The sequence below is a fragment of the Mirounga leonina genome, unplaced genomic scaffold (genome assembly GCF_011800145.1).
Source record: "Mirounga leonina isolate KUSES-001 unplaced genomic scaffold, KU_Mleo_1.0 Mir_126, whole genome shotgun sequence".
In the NCBI taxonomy this organism is placed as follows: domain Eukaryota; kingdom Metazoa; phylum Chordata; class Mammalia; order Carnivora; family Phocidae; genus Mirounga; species Mirounga leonina.
This window is the reverse complement of record NW_023270314.1, coordinates 33,154,852-33,181,025: the sequence shown is the minus strand read 5'-3', so window position 1 is coordinate 33,181,025 and position 26,174 is coordinate 33,154,852. Positions and strand designations below refer to the sequence as shown.

Here is a 26,174-nt window from a genome sequence, read left to right as displayed (position 1 = left end):
AAAAAACATGGAAGTTATTAGAGAAACCCTTTCTGGAGAAATAAAAGAACTAAAATCTAACCAAGTCGAAATCAAAAAGGCTATTAATGAGGTGCAATCAAAAATGGGGGTGCTAACTGCTAGGATAAAGGAGGCAGAAGAGAGAATCAGTGATATAGAAGACCAAATGATGGAAAATAAAGAAGCAGAGAAAAAGAGAGATAAACAACTACTGGATCACAAGGGCAGAATTTGAGAGATAAGTGATACCATAAGATGAAACAACATTAGAATAATTGGGATCCCAGAAGAAGAAGAAAGAGAGAGGGGCAGAAGGTATATTGGAGCAAATTATAGCAGAGAACTTCCCTAATTTGGGGAAGGAAACAGGCATCAAAATCCAGGAGGCAGAGAACCCCTCTGAAAATCAATAAAAATAGGTCAACACCCTGACATCTAATAGTAAAACTTACGAGTCCCAAAGACAATGAGAAAATCCTGAAAGCAGCTCAGGAGAAGATAACTGTAACCTACAATGGTAGAAACACTAGACTGGCAACAGACCTATCCATAGAGACCTGGCAGGCCAGAAAGGACTGGCATGATATATTCAGAGCACTAAATGAGAAAAATATGAAGCCAAGAATGCTATATACAGCTAGGCTGTCATTGAAAATAGAAGGAGAGATCAATAACTTCCAGGACAAACAAAAACTAAAGGAATTTGCAAACACGAAACCAGCCCTACAAGAAATATTGAAAGGGGGCCTCTAAGCAAAGAGAGAGCCTAAAAGCAACACAGACCAGAAAGGAACACAGACAATATACAGTAACAGTCACCTTACAGGCAATACAATGGCACTAAATTCATATCTTTCAATAGTTACCCTGAATGTAAATGGGCTAAATGCCCCAATCAAAAGACACAGGCTATCAGATTGGATAAAAAAAACAAGACCCATTGATATGCTGTCTGCAGGAGACTCATTTTAGACCCAAAGACACCCCCAGATTGAAAGTGAGGGGATGGAAAACCATTTACCATGCTAATGGACACCAAAAGAAAGCTGGGGTGGCAATTCTTATATCAGACAAATTAGATTTTAAACCAAAGACTGCAATGAGAGATGAGGAAGGACACTATATCCTACTTAAAGGGTCTATCCAACAAGAAGATCTAACAACTGTAAATATCTAGGCCCCTAACATGGGAGCAGCCAATTATATAAGCCAATTAATAACAAAAGCAAAGAAACACATTGACAACACTACAGTAATAGTGGGGGACTTTAACACCCCCCTCACTGAAATGGACAGATCATCTAAGCAAAAGATCAACAAGGAAATAAAGACTTGACATGACACACTGGACCAAATGGACTTCACAGACATATTCAGAACATTTCATCCCAAAGCAACAGAATACACATTCTTCTCTAGTGCCCATGGAACATTCTCCAGAATAGATCTCATCCTAGGTCACAAATCAGGTCTCAACCAGTACCAAAAGATTGGGATTATTCCCTGCCTATTTTCAGACCACAATGCTTTGAAACTAGAACTCAATCACAAGAGGAAAGTGGGAAAGAACTCAAATACATGGAGGCTAAAGAGCATCCTACTAAAGAATGAATGGGTCAACCAGGAAATTAAAGAATTAAAAAAATTCATGGAAACCAATGAAAATGAAAACACAACTGTCCAAAATCTTTGGGATGCAGCAAAGGCAGTCTTAAGAGGAAAGTATATAGCAATACAAGCCTTTCTCAAGAAACAAGAAAGGTTTCAAATACACAACCTAATCCTACACCTAAAGGATCTAGAGAAAAAACAGCAAGTAAAGCCAAAACCCAGCAGGAGAAGAGAAATAATAAAGATCAGAGCAGAAATCAATGAAATAGAAACCAAAAGAACAGTAGAACAGATCAATGAAACTAGGAGCTGGTTCTTTGAAAGAATTAACAAGATTGATAAACCCCTGGCCAGACTTATCAAAAAGAAAAGAGAAATGACCCAAATCAACAAAATCATGAATGAAAGAGGAGAGATCACAACCAACACCAAAGAAATACAAACAATTATAAGAACATATTATGAGCAACTCTATGCCAGCAAATTAGATAACCTGGAAGAAATGGATGCATTCCTAGAGATGTATCAACTACCAAAACTGAACCAGGAATAAATAGAAAACCTGAACAGACCTATAACCACTAAGGAAATTGAAGCAGTCATCAAAAATCTCCCAAAAAACAAAAGCCCAGGGCCAGATGGCTTCCCAGGGGAATTCTACCAAACATTTAAAGAAGAATTGATACCTTTTCTTCTGAAACTGTTCCAAAAAATAGAAATGGAAGGAAACTTCCAAACTCGTTTTATGAGGCCACCATTACCTTGATCCCAAAACCAGACAAAGACCCCATCAAAAAGGAGAATTACAGACCAATATCCTTGATGAACATGGGTGCAAAAATTATCACCAAAATACTAGCCAATAGGATCCCACAGTACATTAAAAGGATTATTCACCATAACCAAGTGGGATTTATCCCTGGGCTTGCAAGGTTGGTTCAACATCCACAAATCAATCAACGTGATACAATACATTAACAAAATAAAGAACAAGAATCATATGATCCTCTCAATAGATGCAGAAAAAGCATTTGACAAGCTACAGCATACTTTCTTGATCAAAACTCTTCAGAGTATAGGGATAGAGGGTACATATCTCAATATCATAAAAGCCATCTATGAAGAACCTACAGCGAATATCATTCTCAATGGAGAAAAACTGAGAGCTTTCCCCCTAAGGTCAGGAATGCAGCAAGGATGTCCACTATCACCACTGCTATTCAACATAGTATTAGAAGTCCTAGCCATGGCAATCAGACAACAAAAAGAAATCAAAGGCATCCAAATCGGCAAAGAAGAAGTCAAACTCTCACTCTTTGCAGATGATATGATACTTTATGTGGAAAACCCAAAAGACTCCACCCCAAAACTGCTAGAACTCATACAGGAATTCAGTAAAGTGGCAGGATATAAAATCAATGCACAGAAATCAGTGGCATTCCTATACACCAACAACAAGACAGAAGAAAGAGAAATTAAGGAGTCGATCCCATTTACAATTGCACCCAAAACCATAAGATACCTAGGAATAAATCTAACCAAAGAGACAAAGGATCTGTACTCAGAAAACTATAAAATACTCATGAAAGAAATTGAGGAAGACACAAAGAAATGGAAAAACATTCCATGCTCATGGATTGGAAGAACAAATATTGTGAAGATGTCAATGCTACCTAGAGCAATCTACACATTCAATGCAATCCCATCAAAATACCATTCACTTTTTTCAAAGAAATGGAACAAATAATCCTAAAATTTGTATGGAACCAGAAAAGACCCCGAATAGCCAGAGGAATGTTGAAAAAGAAAAGCAAAGCTGGCAGCATCACAATTCTGGACTTCCAGCTCTATTACAAAGCTGTCATCATCAAGCCAGAATGGTACTGGCACAAAAACAGACACATAGAACAATGGAACAGAATAGAGAGCCCAGAAATGGACCCTCAACTCTATGGTCAACTGATCTTTGACAAAGCAGGAAAGAATGTCCAATAGAAAAAAGACAGTCTCTTCAACAAATGGTGTTGGGAAAATTGGACAGCCACATGCAGAAGAATGAAACTGGACCATTTCCTTACACCACACACAAAAATAGACTCCAAGTGTTTGAAAGACCTAAATGTGAGACAGGAGTCCATCAAAATCCTAAAGGAGAACACAGGCAGCAACCTCTTCGACCACAGCTGCAGCAACTTCTTCCTAGAAACATCGCCAAAGGCAAGGGAAGCAAGGGCAAAAATGAACTATTGGGACTTCATCAAGATAAAAAGCTTTTGCACAGCAAAAGAAACAGTCAACAAAACCAAAAGACAACTGACAGAACGGGAGAAGATATTTGCAAATGACATATCAGATAAAGGGCTAGTATCCAAAATCTACAAAGAACTTATCAAACTCAACACCCAAAGAACAGATGATCCAATCAAGAAATGGGCAGAAGACATGAACAGACATTTTTCCAAAGAAGACATTCAAATGGCCAACAGACACATGAAAAAGTGCTCAGCATCGCTCGGCATCAGGGAAATTCAAATCAAAACCTCAATGAGATACCACCTCACATCAGTCAGAATGGCTAAAATTAACAAGTCAGGAAATGACAGATGTTGGCGGGGATGCGGAGAAAGGGGAACCCTCCTACACTTTGGTGGGAATGCAAGCTAGTGCAGCCACTCTGGAAAACAGTATGGAGGTTCCTCAAAAAGTTGAAAATAGAGCTACCATATGATCCAGCAATTGCACTACTGGATATTTACCCCAAAGATACAAATGTAGGGATCCGAAGGGGTAGGTGCACCCTGATGTTTATAGCAGCAACATCCACAATAGCCAAACTGTGGAAAGAGCCAAGATGTCCATTGACAGATGAATGGATAAAGAAGATGTGGTATATATACACAATGGAATATTATGCAGCCATCAAAAGGAATGAGATCTTGCCATTTGCAACGACGTGGATGGAACTGGAAGTTGTTATGCTGAGCAAAATAAGTCAAACAGAGAAAGACATGTATCATATGACCTCACTGATATGAGGAATTCTTAATCTCAGGAAACACACTGAGGGGGTGGGGGGGATGGGGTGGCTGGGTGATAGACATTGGGGAGGGTATGTGCTATGGTGAGCACTGTGAATTGTGCAAGACTGTTGAATCACAGATCTGTACCTCTGAAACAAATAGTGCAATATATGTTAAGAAAAAAAAAAGATAGCAAGAGGGGAAGAATGAAGGGGGGGAAAATCGGAGGGGCAGATGAACTGTGAGAGACGATGGATTCTGAAAAACAAACTGAGGGTTCTAGGGGAGGGTGGTGGGAGGATGAGTTAGCCTGGTGATGGGTATTAAAGAGGGCACGTTCTGCATGGAGCACTGGGTGTTATGTACAAACAATGAATCATGGAACACTACATCAAAAACTAATGATGTAATGTATGGTGATTAACATAACAATAAAAAATTTTAAAAAATAAAACCTATTGTGAATTGGATATTATTTTAAGTACTCTAAGAACGTATCAGTGGAGGAAAGAGACTGATGGAACCTGAGTCCTACCAGAGTGAGACAGGTAATAAAGTAAATATTACATTATATTAAGGGTGATAATTGCTATAGAAAAAAATAAATCAGTTAAAAGAAGGAGAGAAAGGGATTTTAGTAATGGAGAGTGGTCCAGGATGGCCTGATTGAGAAGGTGAAATTAAGCAGAAACCCAAAAGAAATGAAGGAGTAAATCATACAGGTAACTGTAGCACAATTGTTCCAGGCAAATAGAACAAAGTGCAAAGGCCTTAAGGTGAGAGCATGCTTGGTGTGTTCAAGGAACAGCAAAGGGACAAGTATGTCTGGAGCAGAGTGTGCAAGGAGGGAGCAGAGAAGTAATGGAGGTGGGGAGGTCATGTTGAGCTTTGTTGACCGTTGAAAGGATTTTTTATTTTACTTTGAGTTAGATGGTAAATGTTCAGAGAGTTTTGATCAGAGTTCAGGTTGTTAAAAAGATGAAATATGGAAATGTATAAAATATGATGTGGCTTATGTTTTATAGGATTACTCTGGCTTCTCTGTTGAGAATGTAGGTCAGGAGGCAGGAGAGTGGTACAATACTGAAATAGGAATTCTACAATTTTAGTTGGCTTAATAATCCAGGGGGAAATGGTGTGGACTCAGATGAAGGTGGTAGCAATGAGGTAGTGAGAAAGTGATATTTGATATGTGTCTTAGCTCAAGCTGCCGTAACAAACCACTGTGAACTGTGGCTTAATCAACATAAATATATTTCTCTAAGATCTGGAGGCTGGAAGGGGGAGATCAGTGGGCCAGTATGGTCACATTCTGGTGAGGGCCCTTTTCCTGGCTTGCAGATGGTCATCCTTCTTGCTGTCTCCTCATATGGCAGAGAGCGCTCTGGTGTCTTTTCCCCTTTTGATAAAGGCATTAATCCCATCAGGAAGGCCCCACCTTCATGACCTTATCTAAACCTAATTATCTCCCCATAACCAAATATCATCACATTGGGGATTAGGACTTCATCATATGAATGTTGGGAGACATGATTCAGTCCATAGTAGCATGTATGCTAGAGATTCACCTGACAGAATTTGATGATGGATTGCATGTAGGTGTGAGAGAAAGGGAGGAGCTAAGCTGTTGCTAGATTTTTAGCTGGAGTATCTAGGAGATTATATGTGCCATTTCCTGAAATGATAAAAATTTGAGATAGAAAGAGTGGATGTGAGAAGAAATACTGAAAGTACAGTTTTGGATACATTGAATTTGATATGCCTATTAGACATTCATGTGGATTTGCTGAGTCAAGAGCTGAATATTGGAGTTTAGAGTAACAGTCCAAATTGAAGATATACATTTGGGACCATCCCTTGAAATCTATAAATAGAATGAGATTCCCAAAAGGATCTGTGTCCTAAAGCTCTTCAACATTCAGTGTTGTGGAAGATGAAGAATAACCAGTCAAGCTGAGAAACTGTGAAAAAGACAGGAGAAAGTGTCCAGGACAGGAATCAAGTAAGATGAAAACCAAGAACTTGTCACTGGATTTCGAGAAATGGAGGTAGAATTGGTCATTTAAGAGGGAAGGGAAAGTTTGCTGAGCAAATGTTCTCGAAACTTCCCCAATGCAGGAACAGTGGGTGTTCAGTTTGCTGAGCAAATGTTCTCGAATAGGTACAAAGTGATGAGACTAAAGAACAAGAGAGGGTTGCCTTAGGTGGGAGTGGGAATAGTTCACCCACAGTAAGCAGGAGAGAAGGAAAAGTCTGTAGGTGAAGATTTGGGTAGCTTGTAGATGGGATGGTGGTAGGTTGTGGAAAAGCTCTTCCGGTAGTTTTATTTTCTTAGTGAGACAAGAAGCAAGATCATCAGCAATGAGTAGATAAAGTGGAAGTGTTGGAAATTTTAGAAATTTGAAGCTAGAGGAGAAGGTGTTAGTTAGGCATTTAGGGGTGTGGGGGTGGAAATGAACTAGGGAAGGGCAACAGGATTACCCAAGCAGCATGTAGCTTAGTAGTCATGCATTTAAGGGGAGATCAGTCAGAAGGGCAGTATATAAGGGGCTACACTCATGTTTCATGTTGCAAGTGCAGTACAGGGGAAATGTTTAATCAAGACCGGGTTTTTGCCACCCAAACTGGAGGAAAGAAAAGAGAGACCAGAGAGTTGAAAATGTATACATTGTATTCTCAGGGCCCAGCCTAATGCCTGGCAAATAGCAGTTGTTTGATAAAATAACAAAATATAACTGCTTAATAAACAGCAAATAAGTTACCAAGTTCCCCTTATGTACTTAGCAATGCTACAACATACATTATTAAGTAACAACCAGCATTTATCGAGCATTTACTATATGCAAGGCACTTACTAGGTATGTTACAAGTATTATCTTTTAATCCTCAACCGAAAGGAAAAAGAAAAAAAGAAGAAAGAAAAAACACCTGAGAGGCAGCTTCTCACTTTACAGATTGGGGAATTTAGGCTTAAAGAGATGGTTCCGAGGTCATGTAACTGGTAAATGGATGCAAAGAATTTACTCCCAGATGGTCTAACTCCAGAGTCGTAAACATAACAGTATAATGCTTCCCCGATGCAGTAACAGTGGGTGTTCAGTAAATGGTAGCTATTATTACTAACAATAACAGTTCATCATCATGTGATTGTGATATAGAGATTATGTACTCATGCATTCCCTGTCTCAATAAATTTTTTGTTTCTTTCTATAGTTTATGGACCATGCTAGGTACTGGTGATTCAACTGCAATATAGAGTTTCTGCTTCTGAAATGAACTTCATTGCCTTTTCTTGTAGGTATGCAAGTTCCAGGATGAAATGCTGCATCATGTTCAGTGTATATTAGCTTCCATAAATATGTTTTGATTTTATTATACTCTGAATTACTTCCTAGAAAGGCACCAGGTATGGGCGCCTGGGTGGCTCAGTCGTTAAGCGTCTGCCTTCGGCTCAGGTCATGATCCCAGGGTCCTGGGATTGAGCCCCTCATCGGGCTCCCTGCTCCATGGGAGGCCTGCTTCTCCCTCTCCCACTCCCCCTTGCTTGTGTTCCCTCTCTCGCTGTGTCTCTCTCTGTCAAATAAATAAATAAAATCTTAAAAAAAAAAAAGAAAAGAAAAAGATCAAATGAGACAATTTATGGGAAAATACTTGACAAATTGTGAACTGAAACTAATGTTAATTATTACTTTAAACCCTGCAAAAGGCTTAACAACTATATTGAGGATATTAACTTCCTTGTCCTTAATGTAACTGGGGATTTTAAGGTAGAGGCTTATATCTTAGAAAGGCAGCATCTTATCACTGTCATTACCACTACATTTTTATTAAGGGTCCCTGTTATTGCAAAGGAATTATGTACCCAATAAGTTCTTTTTAAAAAATTAAGTAATTATTGTACAATGCTAGGCCCTTCTCTCTACCCTGGTTACCACATATGCCAACTTATTGTTAGAATTTCATTAGCAAATAGAAACTTTCTATTTTAGAGATTCAGCACTTACTTTTAATTTGCATGGAATTGAGATCAATTCTTATTTTGCTGAAAACAGTGTGCCCAGCAGCCAGGTAGTCATTTTTACACACACAGTCTTGCCTCCTACTTCCATTAAAAGGACATTCATATGGATTTTGTAGTCTGAAACAACATTAGAATATTTTTAGTATTAGATGTAGTAATTCCCCCATCATGTAGATAAATGGTAAACTTTGGAAGTGAGAAGATACACTCTTCAGTATGATAGTGTCAGTAAGTTAAATGAGAAAGAAGTAAAAATCACTCAAGATTAACATATAATTCTCAATGGGAAGTTCAAGAATGGTTTATGGAAAATAATTCAGCTATAGTTCTCCTAGATTTTATTACTAGTATTAACTTTATTTCTATTAAAATACACCTAGCTCTTAAACTCTTCTCTGTTGTTTCACAGCTCACCCTCAGTATTCTTCTTAGTCAGTCTCTCTGTGAGCACATGTTAATACTCAAGTCCTTTGTATTCAACAGACATGGACAACATCTGGCTTAGGTCCTAATATGTCCACATGCTCCTAAATTACTTGTCCCACTTGTGAGACACCCAAGTGTCACTCTGAAAGCTGGAACTTCTAATTCTCTTGATGGACCATAAAAATCCACAGATAAGCCAAAAATCACATACCTAACACCATACACTTCAGAAAAGTTGTCTTCTTCACCTTTGACCAATGATATGTATTCCTTGGGGTTTTCCAAGTGCATGTCTGCACAATAGATCTAAAGGGAAAATGTGAACATTTAGAAAAGCTTTTTCCAGTCAACAGCCAATGTTAAAATCAAATGCAAACTGTTTTCAAAATACCTTTAGTATTCTCCCATTAATGTTAAGGTAATAGTCACCATCCTTGGTAATGTTGTTTTTCACTTGGATTTCTTTGCAGCTGGTAAATGTTTTACCTTCAAGGACAAGTGAATACAACTTATGGACAATGAACAAATTACAAACAGAGCATGAATTTAGCTCAGTCACACAAATATTAATCTACTCTGAAAAAACAAACATCTTGTTTTGTGGAGCATATGACTGCTACAAATATTTACCTTCAAATTTTAATGAAAACTTCCTAGGAACACTTAGGTACTAGGTAGATTTTTAAAGTCTATTACTTACAGTCATTGACGTAACATTTCTTTTGAGCATCTGGTTTTAAACGCTTTAAACATAAGTTACTGGACCAGCCACTTTCAGCCATGCATTCTACTCTTCTCTCCATTGTCCCAGCTCCACAAGTCACTGAACACTGTGAAAAGGGTACAGTTTGGCGGTGAAGTATATAATGGTTAAAAGGACGCTGGGATCATGACCTGAGCCAAAGGCAGAAGCTTAACTGAGTCACCCAGGCATCGCCTGATATGCATTAATTAATGATGATTATTAAGACTACAGAGTTTTTCTCATTGTTATATGCTAAGATTGCAATGCAATATTCATTGCTTTCTATCAAATTGGAAATGGAATATAGTGCCAACAACTTTCATTACTCATACGTTAGATCTATTTACTTCTTTACTTAACCAATAAATATTTCTTAAGCATCTACTCAAAATGCAAGCCACTGTGAAAGACTCTCAGAGGAACAGAAATAAGTTATGAGCTATGGTCCCTGCTTATAAGCAGATTATAGGAAGCATAGAAAAAGAAATATTTATACAAGTAACTGATAGTGGTTTTTATAGACAGAAGGGGTAGGAGACAACTCTGAGATCTAGTTAGACATGCAGATTACCAAGCATTCTACACCTAGAAAATCTCATTCAAAAGACTTTCAATTCATAATTATATACTAACCTTGCTCCATTTCCCCACTTTCCAAGTGGCCACATGCAAACAGTTCCTAAAATTGCATTTGTAAACCTGAGGAGAAGGCAGCACAGGACATTCTTGATAGTCTATAGGCCAAAGTTGATGAAGCTTATATTTCTCAGTAGGCCAGATTGCAATGCAATATGTAATCCTTTGTCGGTAACTAAATCCACAGTTACCTGCACACTGAAAAATACACAATTATAAGGGGAGAAAAAGCCCTTAAACTTAATTAGAGCCTACTACTTGCCTATACACTAGGCTATATCATCCCCACAATAATAATCTTATTCTTTAGCGCAATTTATAGATGAGTAAACAAATATTCAGAGACATTAGGTAACATTTCCAGAGTTGAGCCAGTAAATGGAAAGGATGCAGATTCATGCTAGACTGTCTATTTGTAGTGCCTATGTTTTTTGGTTTTGTTTTCCATTACACTGCTAAGAATAGTTTAATTGGATGAAGCTTTATCTCTGGTAGACACAACTTCAGAGAAATGGAACATATTATGAGTTCTTACCTGAAATAAAGAATAGTTATTAGCCTTAACTTACTAGTAACTATATATGTCAGCATACATTTATCTTAAACCATATAATGTGATGTATAATACCATTTGACTAAAATAGGTAAGTGATGTAGACATCAATTAAAGATCAAAAAATGGGCAAACAGATTTTGGCTTCCAGCAATAATGGAGTGACAAGAAATAAGTTGTCTTCTAACCTGAAGCAATAAAAACATCTGGAAAAAATATATCAAACAATGGCTTTTCAGACACTGGACACTAGGCAATAAAATGATACCTGGGAGATGGAAATAAAACAAGTGCTCCTATAACTGCTCCAGTCTGCTACCTTGAGAGAGCTTCCAGGTCTTGGAACAAGAAAAGGAAACACAAGGGGACAGCAGAGTTCTGACCAGTGCATACACACATGTGAGGACACCAAGTGAGGCTAAAGAATGAACCAATCAAAAGACAGAAATTACTGTATCTGGTACTCACATGGGACCAAATAGAATGCCAACTGCCTCCAGCCAGACTGGAAAACTTTATATACATGGGATAATAGGTAGAATACTCAAAGGGGTCTTGCCACAGAAGAGGGGAATAATTAACCTTAGAACAAATAATGCACTGATCCGACCTAACAAGTCTTAAGAGCAAGGCAAGAAAGGATCAAACTGTTCCAGAAAGAATAACTTCATTCCAGAATGAAGCTCATGATATATGCATAGGAATAAAAATATCTGATAGCCAAAAAGATAAAAATTCATGTCTAACACGCAATCAAAAAATTAGCTGGCAAAAAAAAAGTTAGCTGGCATGCTAAGAAGCAGGAAAATATAACCCATAATGAGGAGAAAAATCCATCTCTCAAAACAGACCAAGAAGGTGAGTGAAAAAACTAAGTAAGGGCCTCTGAAAATTCTTTCCTCCATAAAAGCAATGAAGAAACTGGCAAAATTTGTCGAATTAACTTTCCCAGAACATTGAAAATTAACCAAAGGCTTGCAGCAATCCAGGAAGTATTTATTTAAGAAACAAGGCTGTCCGGCGCATGGGTGGCTCAGTTGTTAAGTGTCTGCCTTCCGCTCAGGGCATGATCCCAGGGTCCTGGGATCGAGTCCCACATGAGGCTTCCTGCTCAGTGAGAAGCCTGCTTCTCCCTCTCCCACTCCCCCTGCTTGTGTTCCTTCTCTCGCTGTGTCTCTCTGTGTCAAGTAAATAAATAAAATCTTTAAAAAAATAAAAATAAAAATAAAGCAAGGCTGTCTCCGAATGAAGAGGGAGATTTGTGGTCTTTTGACTCACGCTATATGCATGCTTCCCTCTCTAGCTCCATAGTAGCCTTCAAAATCAATAGTCCTTTTTTTTTTATTATGTTATGTTAATCACCATACATTACATCATTAGTTTTTGATGTAGTGTTCCATGATTCATTGTTTGCGTACAACACCCAGTGCTCCATGCAGAACGTGCCCTCCTTAATACCCATCACCAGGCTAACCCATCCCCCCACCCCCCTCCCCTCTAGAACCCTGTTTGTTTTTCAGAGTCCATCGTCTCTCATGGTTCAATAGTCCTGCAAACATGGCAAAACCCAGCAGCCTGGCAGCCACAAGAGAGGTGGAACTGGGTTGAACATCCTTCAAAGTCTCTTTCCCATAGAATTGTCATAATTTGAACTGTTTGATGGTTTTCTAGAAAATCCTGCTTGCAAGACTATCTTTATTTGACTTGATTCAGAGCTTGCCCAGTGCTAAAAGCGTTTTCCCTAAGGGTATTTGTTGAACCCAATTAAAGGCCACTGTTTAATTTTGCAGCTTCCAGAGCAGGGACAACAGATGGAGCAAAAAATAAGCTAGTTGAAAAGGCTTAAAAGGAAAATCTGGGAAATGAAATGTCTGTAACAGCTTTGAAAAGCTCCAATATATTCATAGTAATCTAGAAACATGTGAACATGCATAAGGTTGTGCACCTGTCCAGGACTCTACACATGCCCAGGAAGCACCTGGGAAGGGCCTACACTCTCATCTCTGACTGACATCCAAGCTATGCACAAAAGCAGGACATTAAGCTTAAGGAAGAGTTGTCAACTCCCTGGCTGAGTGTTAAACATGCCTACACATACAGAGCTTCTTAGCAGAGGCTAGAGATTGGTTCTAGGTATGTAAGGAAATCACTATCCAATTATTAGCTCACAATTAAATTAATCAAGCAAAAACTTCAGTGACTACATGTGACAAAGGATACAGACTTTACAGTGAGTTAAAAAAAAAAATCACTAACCAAGCAAACAGCAACAACAATACACTCTAGGATGGAGAGAGAAAGAACAGAACTATAACAAAGAGATTGAATTAATAACCAAAAACTTTACACAGAGGAAAGCCCAGGACCAGAATCTTTGCTGGTAAATTCCATCAAATGTTTGAAGAAGAATTAGCATTAACCTTTCCAAAACTCTTGCAAAAGAAAGAAGAGTAAGGGATACTTCCTAATTCATCATACAAGACCATTATAGCCCTCATACGAAAACCAGGTAAAGATACCACAAGAAAACTACAGACCCATATCTCTTATGAATGTAGATACAAAAATCCTCGACAAAACACTAGCAAGCAATTCCAGAAACAAATAAAAAGGATTATGCACCATGACCAAGTGAGATTTATTCCAAGAGTGTGTAAAATCTGTAGGATTGCAAAATGGTGCAGCGACTGTGGAAAACAGTTTCGAATTTCCTCAAAAGATTAAAGAGTTATCATAATACTCAGAAATTTTACTTCTATGTATTTACCCAAGAAAACTGAAAACATTCATTAAAAAACTCGTACACAAATGTTCTTAGCAACATTATTCAGAATAGTCAAAAAGTGAATCAACCCAAATATCCATCAACTGATGAATAAACAAAATGTAGCATATCCCTAAAATGGAATGTTATTCATCCTTAAAAAGGAATGAATGATGGCTATATACTACATCGTGGATGAACCTTAAAAAATACCATGCTAAGTGAAAGAAGCCATATACAAAAGACCACATATTGTATGATTCAATTTATATGAAATGCCAAGAGCAGGAATATCCATAGATGCAGAATATAGGTAGGTGGTTGTCTGGGACTCAGGGGAAGAAGGAAATGAGAAGTTACTACTAATATATATGGAGTTTCTTCTTGGGGTGATAAAATGTTCTAGCATTAGATCATGGTGATGGTTGCACAAACTTGAGAGTATACTAAAATTCTCTCAATTGTAAATGTACATACATAGATGTCAGAATTAGCAGAGAAAGACATTAAAAAGTTATTCCTAATTGTAGCATATTCGAAAAGTAGAGACATGAAAGAACTAAAAAAGCTAAAATCAAACTTCTAAAGATAAATATTACACTGCCTGAGATTAAGAAAAATAGAGAGGATGGGAATTAATGGCAAATCAGACATCACAGAAGATTAGTGCCCTGGAAGCTATCCATATACTGGAATATTATTTAATAATCAAAAGGAATAAGCTATTGATACATACTACAACCTGACTGAATCTCAAAATATGTAAAATCATCAAAATAATTAGACAGGGGTGCCTGGGTGGCTCAGTTGGTTAAGCATCTGTCTTTGGCTCAGGTTATGATCCAAGAGGCCTGGGATCGAGTCCCGCATCAGGCTCCCTGCTCAGCAGGGAGTCTGCTTATCCCTCCACCCCTCACCCCACTCATGCTCTCTCTCTCTCAAATAAATAAAATCTTAAAAAAAAATCAGACCAAAAATAGTATATACTGTGTGATTCCGTTTATGCAAAACTCTAGAAAATGCAAAATAATATAATGAGGGATCCCTAACATAAAAAAACAGATTAGGTTACCTATAGTTGGGAGGGAGAGGGGAAGGAAGTATAAAGTAGCACTAGGAAACTTTTGGGGGTGATGGAGATGCTCTTTATTTTGAATATAGTAATGGTTTTATGGGTGTGTACACCCATCAAAACTTAGCAAGTTATACACTTTGAATATGTGTGGTTTATTGTTTGTAAATTATGTGTCAAAAAAGCTGTTTTTAAAAAGCAGGCAACTCCTCAGGGCCAATTTGCCAAACTGTTCCTGGTAGTTGATTTCACAGTTGGTCCCAACTAACACTTCAGAACTGAACGAGAACAGAACTGAACTACAGTTTAACATACATGTTGCTATTACTCTCTCTGCACCATCCAACTGTCAGTGGTTCCATTCCCTAGATTGATATGCATACCATTATCTGCCCCTGTATTCAAATTTATTTTTTTAAGATTCTACTTATTTATTTGAGAGAGAGAGCACATGCGAGCAGTGGGGAGGGGCAGAGGGAGAAGCAGACTCACGGCTGAGCAGGGAACTCCATGTGGGGCTGATCCCAGGACCCCGGGATCGTGAACTGAACTGAAGGCAGATGCTTAACTGACTGAGCCACCCAGACGTCCCCCTGCCAAGCCCCAGATGCAAATTTAGACCCAGTTTCAACTGCATCAAATTTGAGACTCAGGTTTTTTTTTTTTCCCCAGGAGCAAAATGTCTTAACTTTCTTTCTTTGCCTTACCTGTGATGAGTCTCCTGTTACCACAATATACCTGCAGGAAGGGTTCCTGCACTTTTTGATTGAAAGAGGTCTGGTTGAAGGATCACAGAAACTCTCATTCACGTGAACATTTTGTGCATCGGTGCACTTCACTTGCCGATGTGTTTCTGTTTTGGTACATGATGTTGAACACTAGAAGTGCAATGACAAAATGAATAACACATTCTTTCAGGCAGTGTCTTTGAAAGTTTGCTTGTCAGTACTCACGTTCAGCCACTCTCCTGCTACCCACTGGTACTGTTTGCAGTCCTGACGCCAACACTGCTGCTGAAAATAAGGCCGGGTGGATGGATCACACACTTCGTCAGCCACCCGACCAACACCTCTGAGTCTACAGTACACATCCCTTTGCTGAACTCCCACGCCGCAGGTCACAGAGCACTACAGAGAAGCCCAAAGGGTTTGAACAATTAGCTAACAAATATCAAATTACGTAAAGATGGTAAAATAGTACCATGGCCTATTTTCTTGTTTCTTTTAAACATAACTTAACATTACATCAGGTACTAGATAGAAAATATTATGCAATTAGAATTTTTCTAAGACTGTCTAGTGTGAAGCCTCCTTACAAATGTGCAAATAATTTTTTTTTATTTTGCAATACCTACTTAAGCCTTATGGAAACTATGACAAGTTATATGACAAGTTGTATCAGTCCCTCCATCCCAACAGATAACTCTCTATTCTGACTTAAACGCTCTTAATATCTTTTCAACTTGCTGCACAATGCAACTATTCTGCTACATTGCTTTAAAACATCATTTAAATCCTTAGGCTATATGCATAATCTGCCTCGAAGGAACAAAAATTTCCAAGATTGTGTTATACTCATCTTTATACTTGCAGCATCTACTACAGTTTGGGGGTCCGAATATTTGCTAATCTGTTGATTCATGATTATCTGTCAATGGACAAGTGCTTGGGGAAGCTGGTTGTATAAACTAAACTTAGACCATCTTGTCTTAGCCTCTCCAGGTCTCATTTTTCTTATGTGCACAAAGAAGATTCTGTATTATTTGTAAAATTCCATAGAACACTTCCATACATTTATTCTTGATAACAGTTCTACCTCTGACAAGCAGTGCTGAGGACCTGAGGCTCAGAGATGGTAAGTCACTTGCCTGAGCTCCTGCTTCTGGTTAGCAAGATGAAGCTCAGTTCTTCCTGATTCCAGACGCCGAGCTGTCATTGTGCTGAGGGGGATGGGGAAGGATTTGGTAAACTCTCAGGGCCTTTGCAGCTCTAGAATGCCAGGTCATCTTACAACAGAGCTTGGCTACAACCAAAAGCTATGGTGCCAACATTAAAAAGTGTGGAGAACGCCCAGGGGTATTTATTTAATTTGCAAGTTTGGTTTTCTATACCCCTTGTGATTCCAGAAGGGATTGGAAGTCCTACTGAGGAATATCTGTGGTCTCATCGTTGTTCCCTGTGATACTGTAAGGGTAAAAAATCAGGTCCTTTGGGGCACCTGGGTGGCTTAGTCAGTTAAGCATCTGACTCTTGATTTCCACTCTGGTCATGATCTCAGGGTCGTGAGATGGAGCCCCATGTCAGGCTCTGCAGTGAGCGGGGAGTCTGCTTGAAGATTCTCTTCTCTTTGCCCCTCCCCTCATTTGTTCTCCCCCTCTCTGTCTCTCTTGAAAATAAATGAATAAATCTTCAAAAAAAAATCAGGTCCTTCACCAAGTTCTATATTTCTGCAGGAGTCTCAGAGCGACCAATTTCTTTTTCCACAACAATAAATGTATATCGGCAGAATATGGATTTACCATGAATGAAAAAATATTTAGATCCCACAATAACTAAGAACTTGGTTCACCTTGTAGACTTGAATTCCTCGTACAAACTGTTGTAGCATTTTACTCTAAATGAACTTGAAAATTTACAATTACAAGCAATATAAGCGGTGGGTATAAGCAATGGGTATAAGCAGTAATCGCTGACTTGAAAGAGAATTTATATATATATTTTTAACCTATGAAGAACAGTATTATCTACATAGCTTACACTTACTTTCATTTTATGCTTAGGCAGTTGAATTTTGCCCCCACTGAGTGTTTTCACAAGAAAGAGCTCCATTGTATGGAGACAAAAATAACTTAGTATGTGTTTTATGCAGGGCACAATGTTAAGTAGACTAAAATGTCTGGAGGTAGTTTAGCTTATCTGAACCTCTTGTGAAAATGTTTAGCCTATAAAATAAGGCTCCTGCAAACATTTTCCAGGGATAATTTCAGAAATATAAGCTACATTTCGAAAACTTCCTGGCTCTAAACCTGAAAAAAAAATTTCCTGGAAAAACATAATTCACAAAACACAGCTTAGCAAGAAGTTCTAGCAGACAAATATAATTTTCTAAAATTCAAAAATCCCCATAGTTTATTGGTCATAGCACATGTTTAGAAAAATCTACTGTGACCATGGGTAACTACTATTGTGGATCTCTTCCATAAAAGGAAAAAAAGATGGTCTACAGCTTGGAAGAAAACAAGTAACTTTCTGTTTTTCAGGTTTTTTTTTAAAAGAGTACAAAAAAGTAAAGTGATGCAATTTTAGATTTGAACAGAAAAGAGAATATATGGCTTAAATGAAATATTTCTTAACCCAATGTCATCAATAACCCTAACTGCCAGATCCAACAAAAACGTTTCAAATCTTTTCTTAATCTCATGGACACATTCAGCAGCATTGACCACTTTATGTGGAGCCATTCTGGCTTCTGTGATTGAAATCTCCTCAGGTTCCGGGTACTCTACTCTTCTTAGATTGCTCCTTCTCAGAGTCCTTTACTGACTTTTTTCTCAGTTAAGCCTTAAATGTTAGCATATCCTGGGATTCTGTTTATAACCTGCTTTTCTTTATACCCTGTGAGTACTCTGAGCAGTTTCTTCTATGCACCAGTTTTCTAAATCTGTTTTCTCCAGCCTTGATCCTAATTCTGACTTTGACATTTACATTTGCATGTGTTTACAAGAATGTTCTATGTATTTACAGAAATTTCATGTGTTTTCTCCATTGATATGTCAAAGGTACCTCAAATTCAATATTTCCAAAGCAGAATCTTTGCCCGGCCAGGTCCCCCTACAGTGGTGGATGCTGTGAAGATAGGATTACTCACTCTTTAGTCGAGTGACTTACTAGCATGAATTCTCAAGGTACACCTCTAACTCTAAAACATGCACCCTTATTTAATAGCTTCATAGAACTACATACTTAATAAGCATGTTCTATATTTTTAAAAAATCCAGATATCTAATGTGAAGGTAATGTGAGACTATAATTACAACACAAATGATTGAATACACTAACTCACCAACACTGCATAATTTAATTCAGACGGGAAAAATCAGCCAAATATCCTATTTACATGTAATATACTAGAACACTGCACAGACTGACACTTGAAAGACTGGACAGTGGAATTGGAGAAGGTGAATTCTAGCCAACCCACAGGTACTATAGACATTTTAGCTACTGGAGAGCAGGCTTAAAGAAATGTTAGAATGTGCATTGTCAAAATAGGTTCATCAAACTGCTATTTCATAAATCATTTAAAATGCAAATATGCAATGTTCTCTCTGGGTGCATTATTTCTTATTTCTTATTAAGATTTAGGTCTTGATTTCCTCATAGTTATTTGTAACTGTGCCTTATTTCAAGTGAGTCAATAGTGAGGCAGTAATATTAGCAATAGTAGATAGAGCATTTGGAGTTAGGAGAGACTCTAGGAATATGTAACTTCAATTTCTCTTCAATTTTGAAATTCCTTTTACAGCAATAGTAAACGAAGGGCCATCAAACCTACCCATACTTTCCTACCCTCAATGCGGGTACATTCACTACATCCTGAAAGCAGTCATTCCATTTTTGGTTGACTCTAAGGTTAGCGAATACTCAGCTATTTTGTGCTGAAATATTCTTCTTCAAACATTTATCATGGTCCAGAATCTGCCCTCCTTCCCAACACAGAACAAATCCATATTCACTTTCATGGGAGAAAGTATGAAGGTATAAGGCCTAAAAGAGTGAGAGCTATTTTCTGACCAATAGGAGTTGACCAATAAAATTGCAGAAATGCCAGTCCAGCATTCTGACATTATGAAGCAGCTGAATCAAACCCAAAACCAGTGATCTAGTTTTGTTAGGTAAAGAGGAAATGTCTTTGAGTTTAAGCCAATAATCATCAGGGCTTTTCCAACTTGCAATAGAACACAATGGACCTGACAAAATACTTGTAACCTTTTGATTGTACTTCTCTGGGGATTTGGGAAATTTGTCATTGCTTTTCTTAAAGCGTGGGTCCTCTGGAATAGGCACTGCTCCAAAAATGTGAGCAGGATCCGTGCCAAAGATTTGAATGCTATCCATCAATAATGTAGCCTAATATGTTGCTAGTAATTTCAGCAACTACATCATATTTAATGTATGATCAACTAAACTCTGTTATGCTCCATAAGCTGCAAAATGCATATATATGTTATACTTATGCAACATACGTTTTAAAAATATAAACAGCTTGCAATGGATTCAGTAAAACATAGACATTTCTATCGAATGCATTACTATGTGTGATGCAATGGCAATCTACAATTGTTGACTTTAGGTGCCCTCGTAAGAGTGACAGTATGTTGCTCAGGAAATATAAGGATGAGCTGATGTATAATGATAATAGTGAAATGATTATGACAGCAACTATAGTAAGGAAAGCTCAAATAGACCTGTGTTCAAGTGCTTCCCCACCACACACACACACACACACACACACACACACACACACACTTTTGGTCTGTGACCTGTACAAGCTACGTAGCCTCTTTAAGCTGTTGTTTTCTCCTCTCCAAGCAATGTCAGGAAGTGACTGTCCCTTGTTGCTCCCTTCCTATTCCCATTTCTTCACTTTTATTGCAGAGATAAAGTTATTTCTGCCTTGAAAATTTCTAGATACATGCCTTAAACCAGAGAGTGAGTCATCTCAGCCCACTCAAAGAAAGGCCATCTTAAGTATCAGGAAAGAGAAGAAAGGGAGAGAGAGAACAGGCAGCACAGAAAGGTAAGAACAGAGTGGCTGCACCAGCCAGAAGAGAGTGAGAAGCATAGTTTGCTCAGCCCCAGAGCCGAAAAGGACATCTTCCCCATCCTAGGGCTCCAGCCTATCTTTGATGGTAGGAACATCGCTTGGGAAGAGAGAAGAGGTTCTGGGTTCTTGCCCAGTGGCTATGGGGACTCAATTAAGATTTACTATCTTTTTAGGTTATAAGAGATATATGTGTATACATCAGAAATTTCTGAAAATAAATACAGGTTTATGTCTTTTGGAAATATAGAAAATACGGAATTATAGAAATATAAAATCACTTAAAATGTTAACATTTAGAATATAGTTTCAAAATTTTTCTTTTTTCAGGGGCTTTGGGAGAAGGGGGCACTAGCTAATAGATTGGTGAGATTTTGGAACTTCTATCACCTTTGGTTCCAGCTCTGATCTTAAACTAGTAGAAAGAAAATGATGGGTCTCAGAGAAGGGGAATCAGGCAAGTGGTTGGTATCAGGGGACTCTAGATTCAGCAGGGTTGAGTGAGATTCTTTAGGTCATCTTTCTAAGTTGTCCAGCAGATTTGTCATGATCAAGGGGAGGCAAGAATTTTGGACTTTTCTTTTCCCCCTGAGTATGAAAACTACATTTGGATGGTAGAACTAAGTAGATGGAGCATGAGACAATGAGGACTCTAGCACCATGCTAGCCTTAAAAACTTGAATATGCAAACGAAGCTAGTATTCCCAAATAGGTAAAATTAAGTTTAAAAACAAAACAAAACAAAAAAACCTTTCTGGTTTCAGAAAGTGGAGGGAGTTATTTTTTTCTTTTAAATGATTCTAGTATTTACTTTACCTCTGAAGGTGTACATCTGGAAGCAGAGGACAAATGGCCCTCTATACCAATGTTTGTTTCTGTTTAGCACCAGTCACTAAACTGCATTACTAAATCCTTTCATTGAAAAATGGTATCAAATACCAAAAGAAGAGTGTTACTTCAAAACTCATTTGAGCACCTCTGTAGTCACAATTTGCTAAATGAGTATTCCCTTTTGAGGTAGAATGTAAAATAGTAATAAAATGAAATTGTTTTATAGTGAGTGATTCTACTAAAGCAATGCTACAATTTATACAGTCGGAACAAAGTAGCAACCAGTGATTATCTCGTAACTACCTCTGAAATTACACTTCTGTTGAATATATTATTATATGTAGTGCAGGGACAGCCTGCAATTGTTAACTTCATGTGGGTACTTTTTATAGAATAAATTAAAAGCCAATGACTTCACAAATGGTCATTGTTTCTGGCAGAGATTTGAGGACTGTGTGGGTGTATGAAGCTAATTTCTATGACAAGGAAAACCAATTCAAAGAGAAGAAAGCAGACTCTGTACCAAAGCATCTGTGTTTTTTTTTAATAATCTTTGAATATTCATATCTGTATCTTAGAAACCGCTTAAACATGTTCATGTAAGTGAGTCTTATATAATTTCATACTTGGTGGTAAGTAAGCCAAGGCCAATTTGTTAGCACCGATGATTGATTCGCTGTTGAGGGGCTGGAGGTCAAGGGTCAGAAAGCGTCTCGTGAATACCGACCACAGCAGCTGGAGCAGCTGCAGGGCTGCAAGGGAATTCTGGGGAGTCAACAGGCATGCTGGTGGCCAAGAAGCAAAAAGCCTCTCCCACTTCTACACCCATTCCCCTCCCCCCCGTCCCCCTCCCTGTAGTTCCTGGCTGATGTCAGAATTAGGAAGCCCCTGCCACATGCTGGGTTCAGTGACTTTACAGTGTTTCACCCTTTGGGAGAAAGCCACTTTGCCATAATTCTGGCACATCCTGGTCCAGATAAAATAAGGCAAACCCCGACCTTAAGCAAAAACCCGCAATACGACAAATACATAAATTAAGAGTTGGAAAGTGTTTTTTGCAACTAAATCACAATATTCAAGATAAGAAGTATTCAACTAGATACTAAGTTAAGTGCTTAGTGAACAAGTTATCCTTTGTCCCTGAGATTCAGTGGCCTGAGACAATGCTGAAGAAGTAGGCATGGGTTAGGTTGTAGACTGACCATGTAAAGACAATGGCCAATCACAGAAGACAGGAAGAAATACAAGGAATTTGAGTTATTCTAGAGCTCACACTATATGCAAGTAAATAATGGCAAAAATACATATAGGGAGGCCATTGCACACTTGGGAACAGGTGATGAAATAGACTGGAGTGTTCACAAGGAGATTCAAGAGTTACTTTGAAGGAGAATTGGAAGAACCTGTTGAGTGACTGACTGCAAGGTCAAGGGAGAAAGAGAACGATCTAGTGTTCCTTTCTTAAACAGCTTAGTAGGTAGTAGTGGCATTTATAAAATAAAATAGATTAATGGGAAATCTTTTAAATCATAGCCTTTGCTAAAGCATGAAAAATAATTTTATTACTTTACCAAAATTCAATGTCGAAGCAAATGCTTAAGATATATGGGTGTTTTTTGTGTGTGGGATGAGAAATAAACATGTTTGCTCCCAGTTCTCAGTCAAGTATTAAGCATTATTCTCAGCCTGTGAGCACTTGACAGAAGCAATCTCTTCTACAAAGAAACCTGCTCAATTTGGGAGCTTTTTATTCAGTAAAAATGATGCGCTGACACAGCACCCCGCAAAAGCTAGTGCCCTGCACCGAGGCCCTAACCTCACAGAGTAAACTGCGATGACTTAGGAACCCAGAGGAACCCCACTTCTTCTAGCTCCTCTCTGAACCCTTATCTTTAATAGACATCATTCCAACACCACACAGGAGCAAGGAAGCTGCATCAGCAGAAGAGAGGTTTTTCTTCCCTTCTCAGGACTATCACCTTAAGAAATGGCGAAGCCCCCTGAGGTCCTGCTGAGAGCAGCCAGACAGCTATGCTGAAGGCCTATCCCCATTGAGATCAGGCCCCCAGAAATTATTCTAGTGCAAATTTCCAACTTCATTCATGGCTTTTACCTCTTCGCTACTTCCCAAGCTGGTCTTTGTTTGACAACCACGATCAAATGCATGCCACCCCCAATTTAGATTTTGGGCTTACTTCCCTGAGTATGCCAGGGCAGCTATCAATCACCCTTCTTTTATTAACCGAGTTCTCAGTCTGGATCTCATGTATATATCAGCTTCATTTTGGCTAAGTCTTTCCAAGTGTGTCCACTCTAGCCTTAGGCTAGCCCAGGCTCCCTGGTTCTGATATGTCCCTAACTCTTAAACAACTCCAATCATCATCCTGTTTAGAACATACCAGTCCTTTCTCCAAAATGTAAGCTTAGCTCAAATCCAAGACTTTGGTGTGGAAACAAGGCAGTCATTAAATATATCATCATCTATACTTTCCTTTTTTTTTTCTCTCTCTCTCTCTTTTTTTTTTTTTTTTTTTTTTGGTGTCGTAGTGTTCAGTGATTTATTAGTTGCATAGAACACCCAGTGCTCATCCTAACACGTGCCATCCTTAATACCCATCACCTGGTTACCCCATCCCCTCATCCCCTCCCTCCTGTAATCCTCAGTTTGTTTCCTGGAGTAGACTACCTGGAATAATAATATGATTATCAGTAGCCCCCCACCCCTGGTATTCAGTAACAGAATTTCTTGTAAAGTTTACAGTCACAAAAAAATCAACTGACTAATTTGTTATTTAACTATAGACTTAGCAAAAGTGTTAACACTGTACATTAATTCAGAGCATAGTGCAAATAAATGTATAACAGAATAAAACACATTTTAGTGGAGTAAAAACTTCAAGGTTATCAAAATAGACTTGAGATTTTCTTTTTAAATGCAAAAATACATTTATAATTATAAAATACATCGCATACCTCCTTCCATCTATTGGCTTTCCATGAAGGGCATCTGACAGATCTACAAGCTTTGTGAGTTCGAGGTTTCTGTAGATGACTGCAATGTTTTTCTTCTAATTTCCCTTGGAATTGGTCAATGCAAAGCACCTCACGGTACTTTAAACCTTTACCACAAGAAGCTGAGCACTAGAAAATAAACATGAATACATTTAATTTTATCTTGACTAATTTATCTTCAAAATGTATAAAATGAAGAATCAAAACATCATTGCTTTGATGTTTTCATTAAGATATACTTTGATATTTTTAATTAGAAAGAATTTATAATCTGTCCATCTGCCCTGGACCATCAATGGATATTGATACCATAAGGTATTCATTAATTCCATAAAAAGTACTGATTGTCTACAGTATACCAAGCATTCTTCTGGTATGTAAATGTTTTAGATCTTTTAAGGGTAAAGACTATCTGAAGCTAACTCCTGTTATCACACATGATGGTTTAATTTTAATTTTGTATGGTCACCACCTATTCTATTTTTAACCCCATATTTCCCACACTGCAAAGTATACTTTGGATGTTAAAAAAAAAAAAATGCAATGATTTCTCAATGCAGGGAGGGAGAAAGGAGAAAAGTCATTTTTTTAAGTGCTGAAATTCAGTTCAACTTTGTTTTTTGCATCAATCTCAGAAAATATCTCTCTGTACCATTAACCTTCCAATATATTCAGTTAAAAAAATAACTAAAATCTCTGTAAAGATGTAAGTGAAATAATAATTTGACTTCATTTTTCAGCCAGTTGCCATTTAAAGAATGAGGCCAGGACAATGTAGTGGGAAGAGCTTGGGCTCTGGTATTGAATACCAGGTTTGCCTGTTACTACTTGCACGACTCCAGACACATTTCATCACCTGTCCAAGACTCCATTTCCTCATTTATAAAATGGAGATAATAACCACCAGTATTACAGCTTATTATGCAGATGAGATTAAGAATACGAAAGGTCTAATCTAATCCTGTTACATGTGGTGGATCCTCAGTAAATATTAGCTTCCTCTTCTACTATTGTCCTTTATATAGTCTCAGAATGTTGGCAATTTTCAGCATGATATATGTACCAGGGAAAAGTTAAGCAAAGACATGGATTCCAGACAACTCCTCTCATACCTCTGAGACAGCTGTTCACATATGGTTTCATTTAGAAACATATACTGAGTTCAAAGAGCACTAGATAATATATTATACATTTTATCTATCAGTTCAAAGACTGTTAGACTATCTAATACAGATATTAGATGCTTAAAATATTTTAGATAAAAAATATTGAGGGTATAATTTATCTTTTTATATTATCTGCAATACTATATCTCATTTGTGTAGGCAATTAATTTAATACAGTGCCTTGATTATTAAGACTTATTACCATATCCAAACTGTTCTCTTTAACACAGCCTTACATGTCACTTAGAACATACTTAATTCTGTGAAAATCTCTAAGGGATCTTCATAACCTGTATTAAGCTTGCATTCTTCCTGTTGACTTTCTCTTTTGGATCTACTTATATGCTCTACTCTTCCTGACTTGGGTTCTTCTCAGTTTTTCCTTGTTTTGTCTTCACTGTCTATTTTTCAAAGAGTATGGTACGATTTACACCAAAAACATCACATATTATTGAGTATCAAGCATATATCATCAAGAAGTATATGTACATGTT

At 37.9% G+C, this 26,174-nt stretch overlaps 1 protein-coding gene across 1 annotated transcript in view; it reads right to left on the bottom strand.

Annotated features, from left to right (window-relative positions):
* The window catches only part of ADAMTS20 (ADAM metallopeptidase with thrombospondin type 1 motif 20), a 169,808-nt gene that overhangs the window by 26,380 nt on the left and 117,254 nt on the right, over positions 1–26,174 (bottom strand). Inside the window, exons 29-36 of the mRNA XM_035002841.1 lie at positions 24,476–24,643; positions 15,802–15,975; positions 15,556–15,726; positions 10,457–10,657; positions 9,779–9,908; positions 9,470–9,564; positions 9,290–9,384; positions 8,636–8,769 (exon numbers count right to left, since the gene is read on the bottom strand). Coding sequence (XP_034858732.1) covers positions 8,636–8,769; positions 9,290–9,384; positions 9,470–9,564; positions 9,779–9,908; positions 10,457–10,657; positions 15,556–15,726; positions 15,802–15,975; positions 24,476–24,643 — 1,168 coding nt within the window. The remainder of the gene's footprint in view (positions 1–8,635; positions 8,770–9,289; positions 9,385–9,469; positions 9,565–9,778; positions 9,909–10,456; positions 10,658–15,555; positions 15,727–15,801; positions 15,976–24,475; positions 24,644–26,174) is intronic.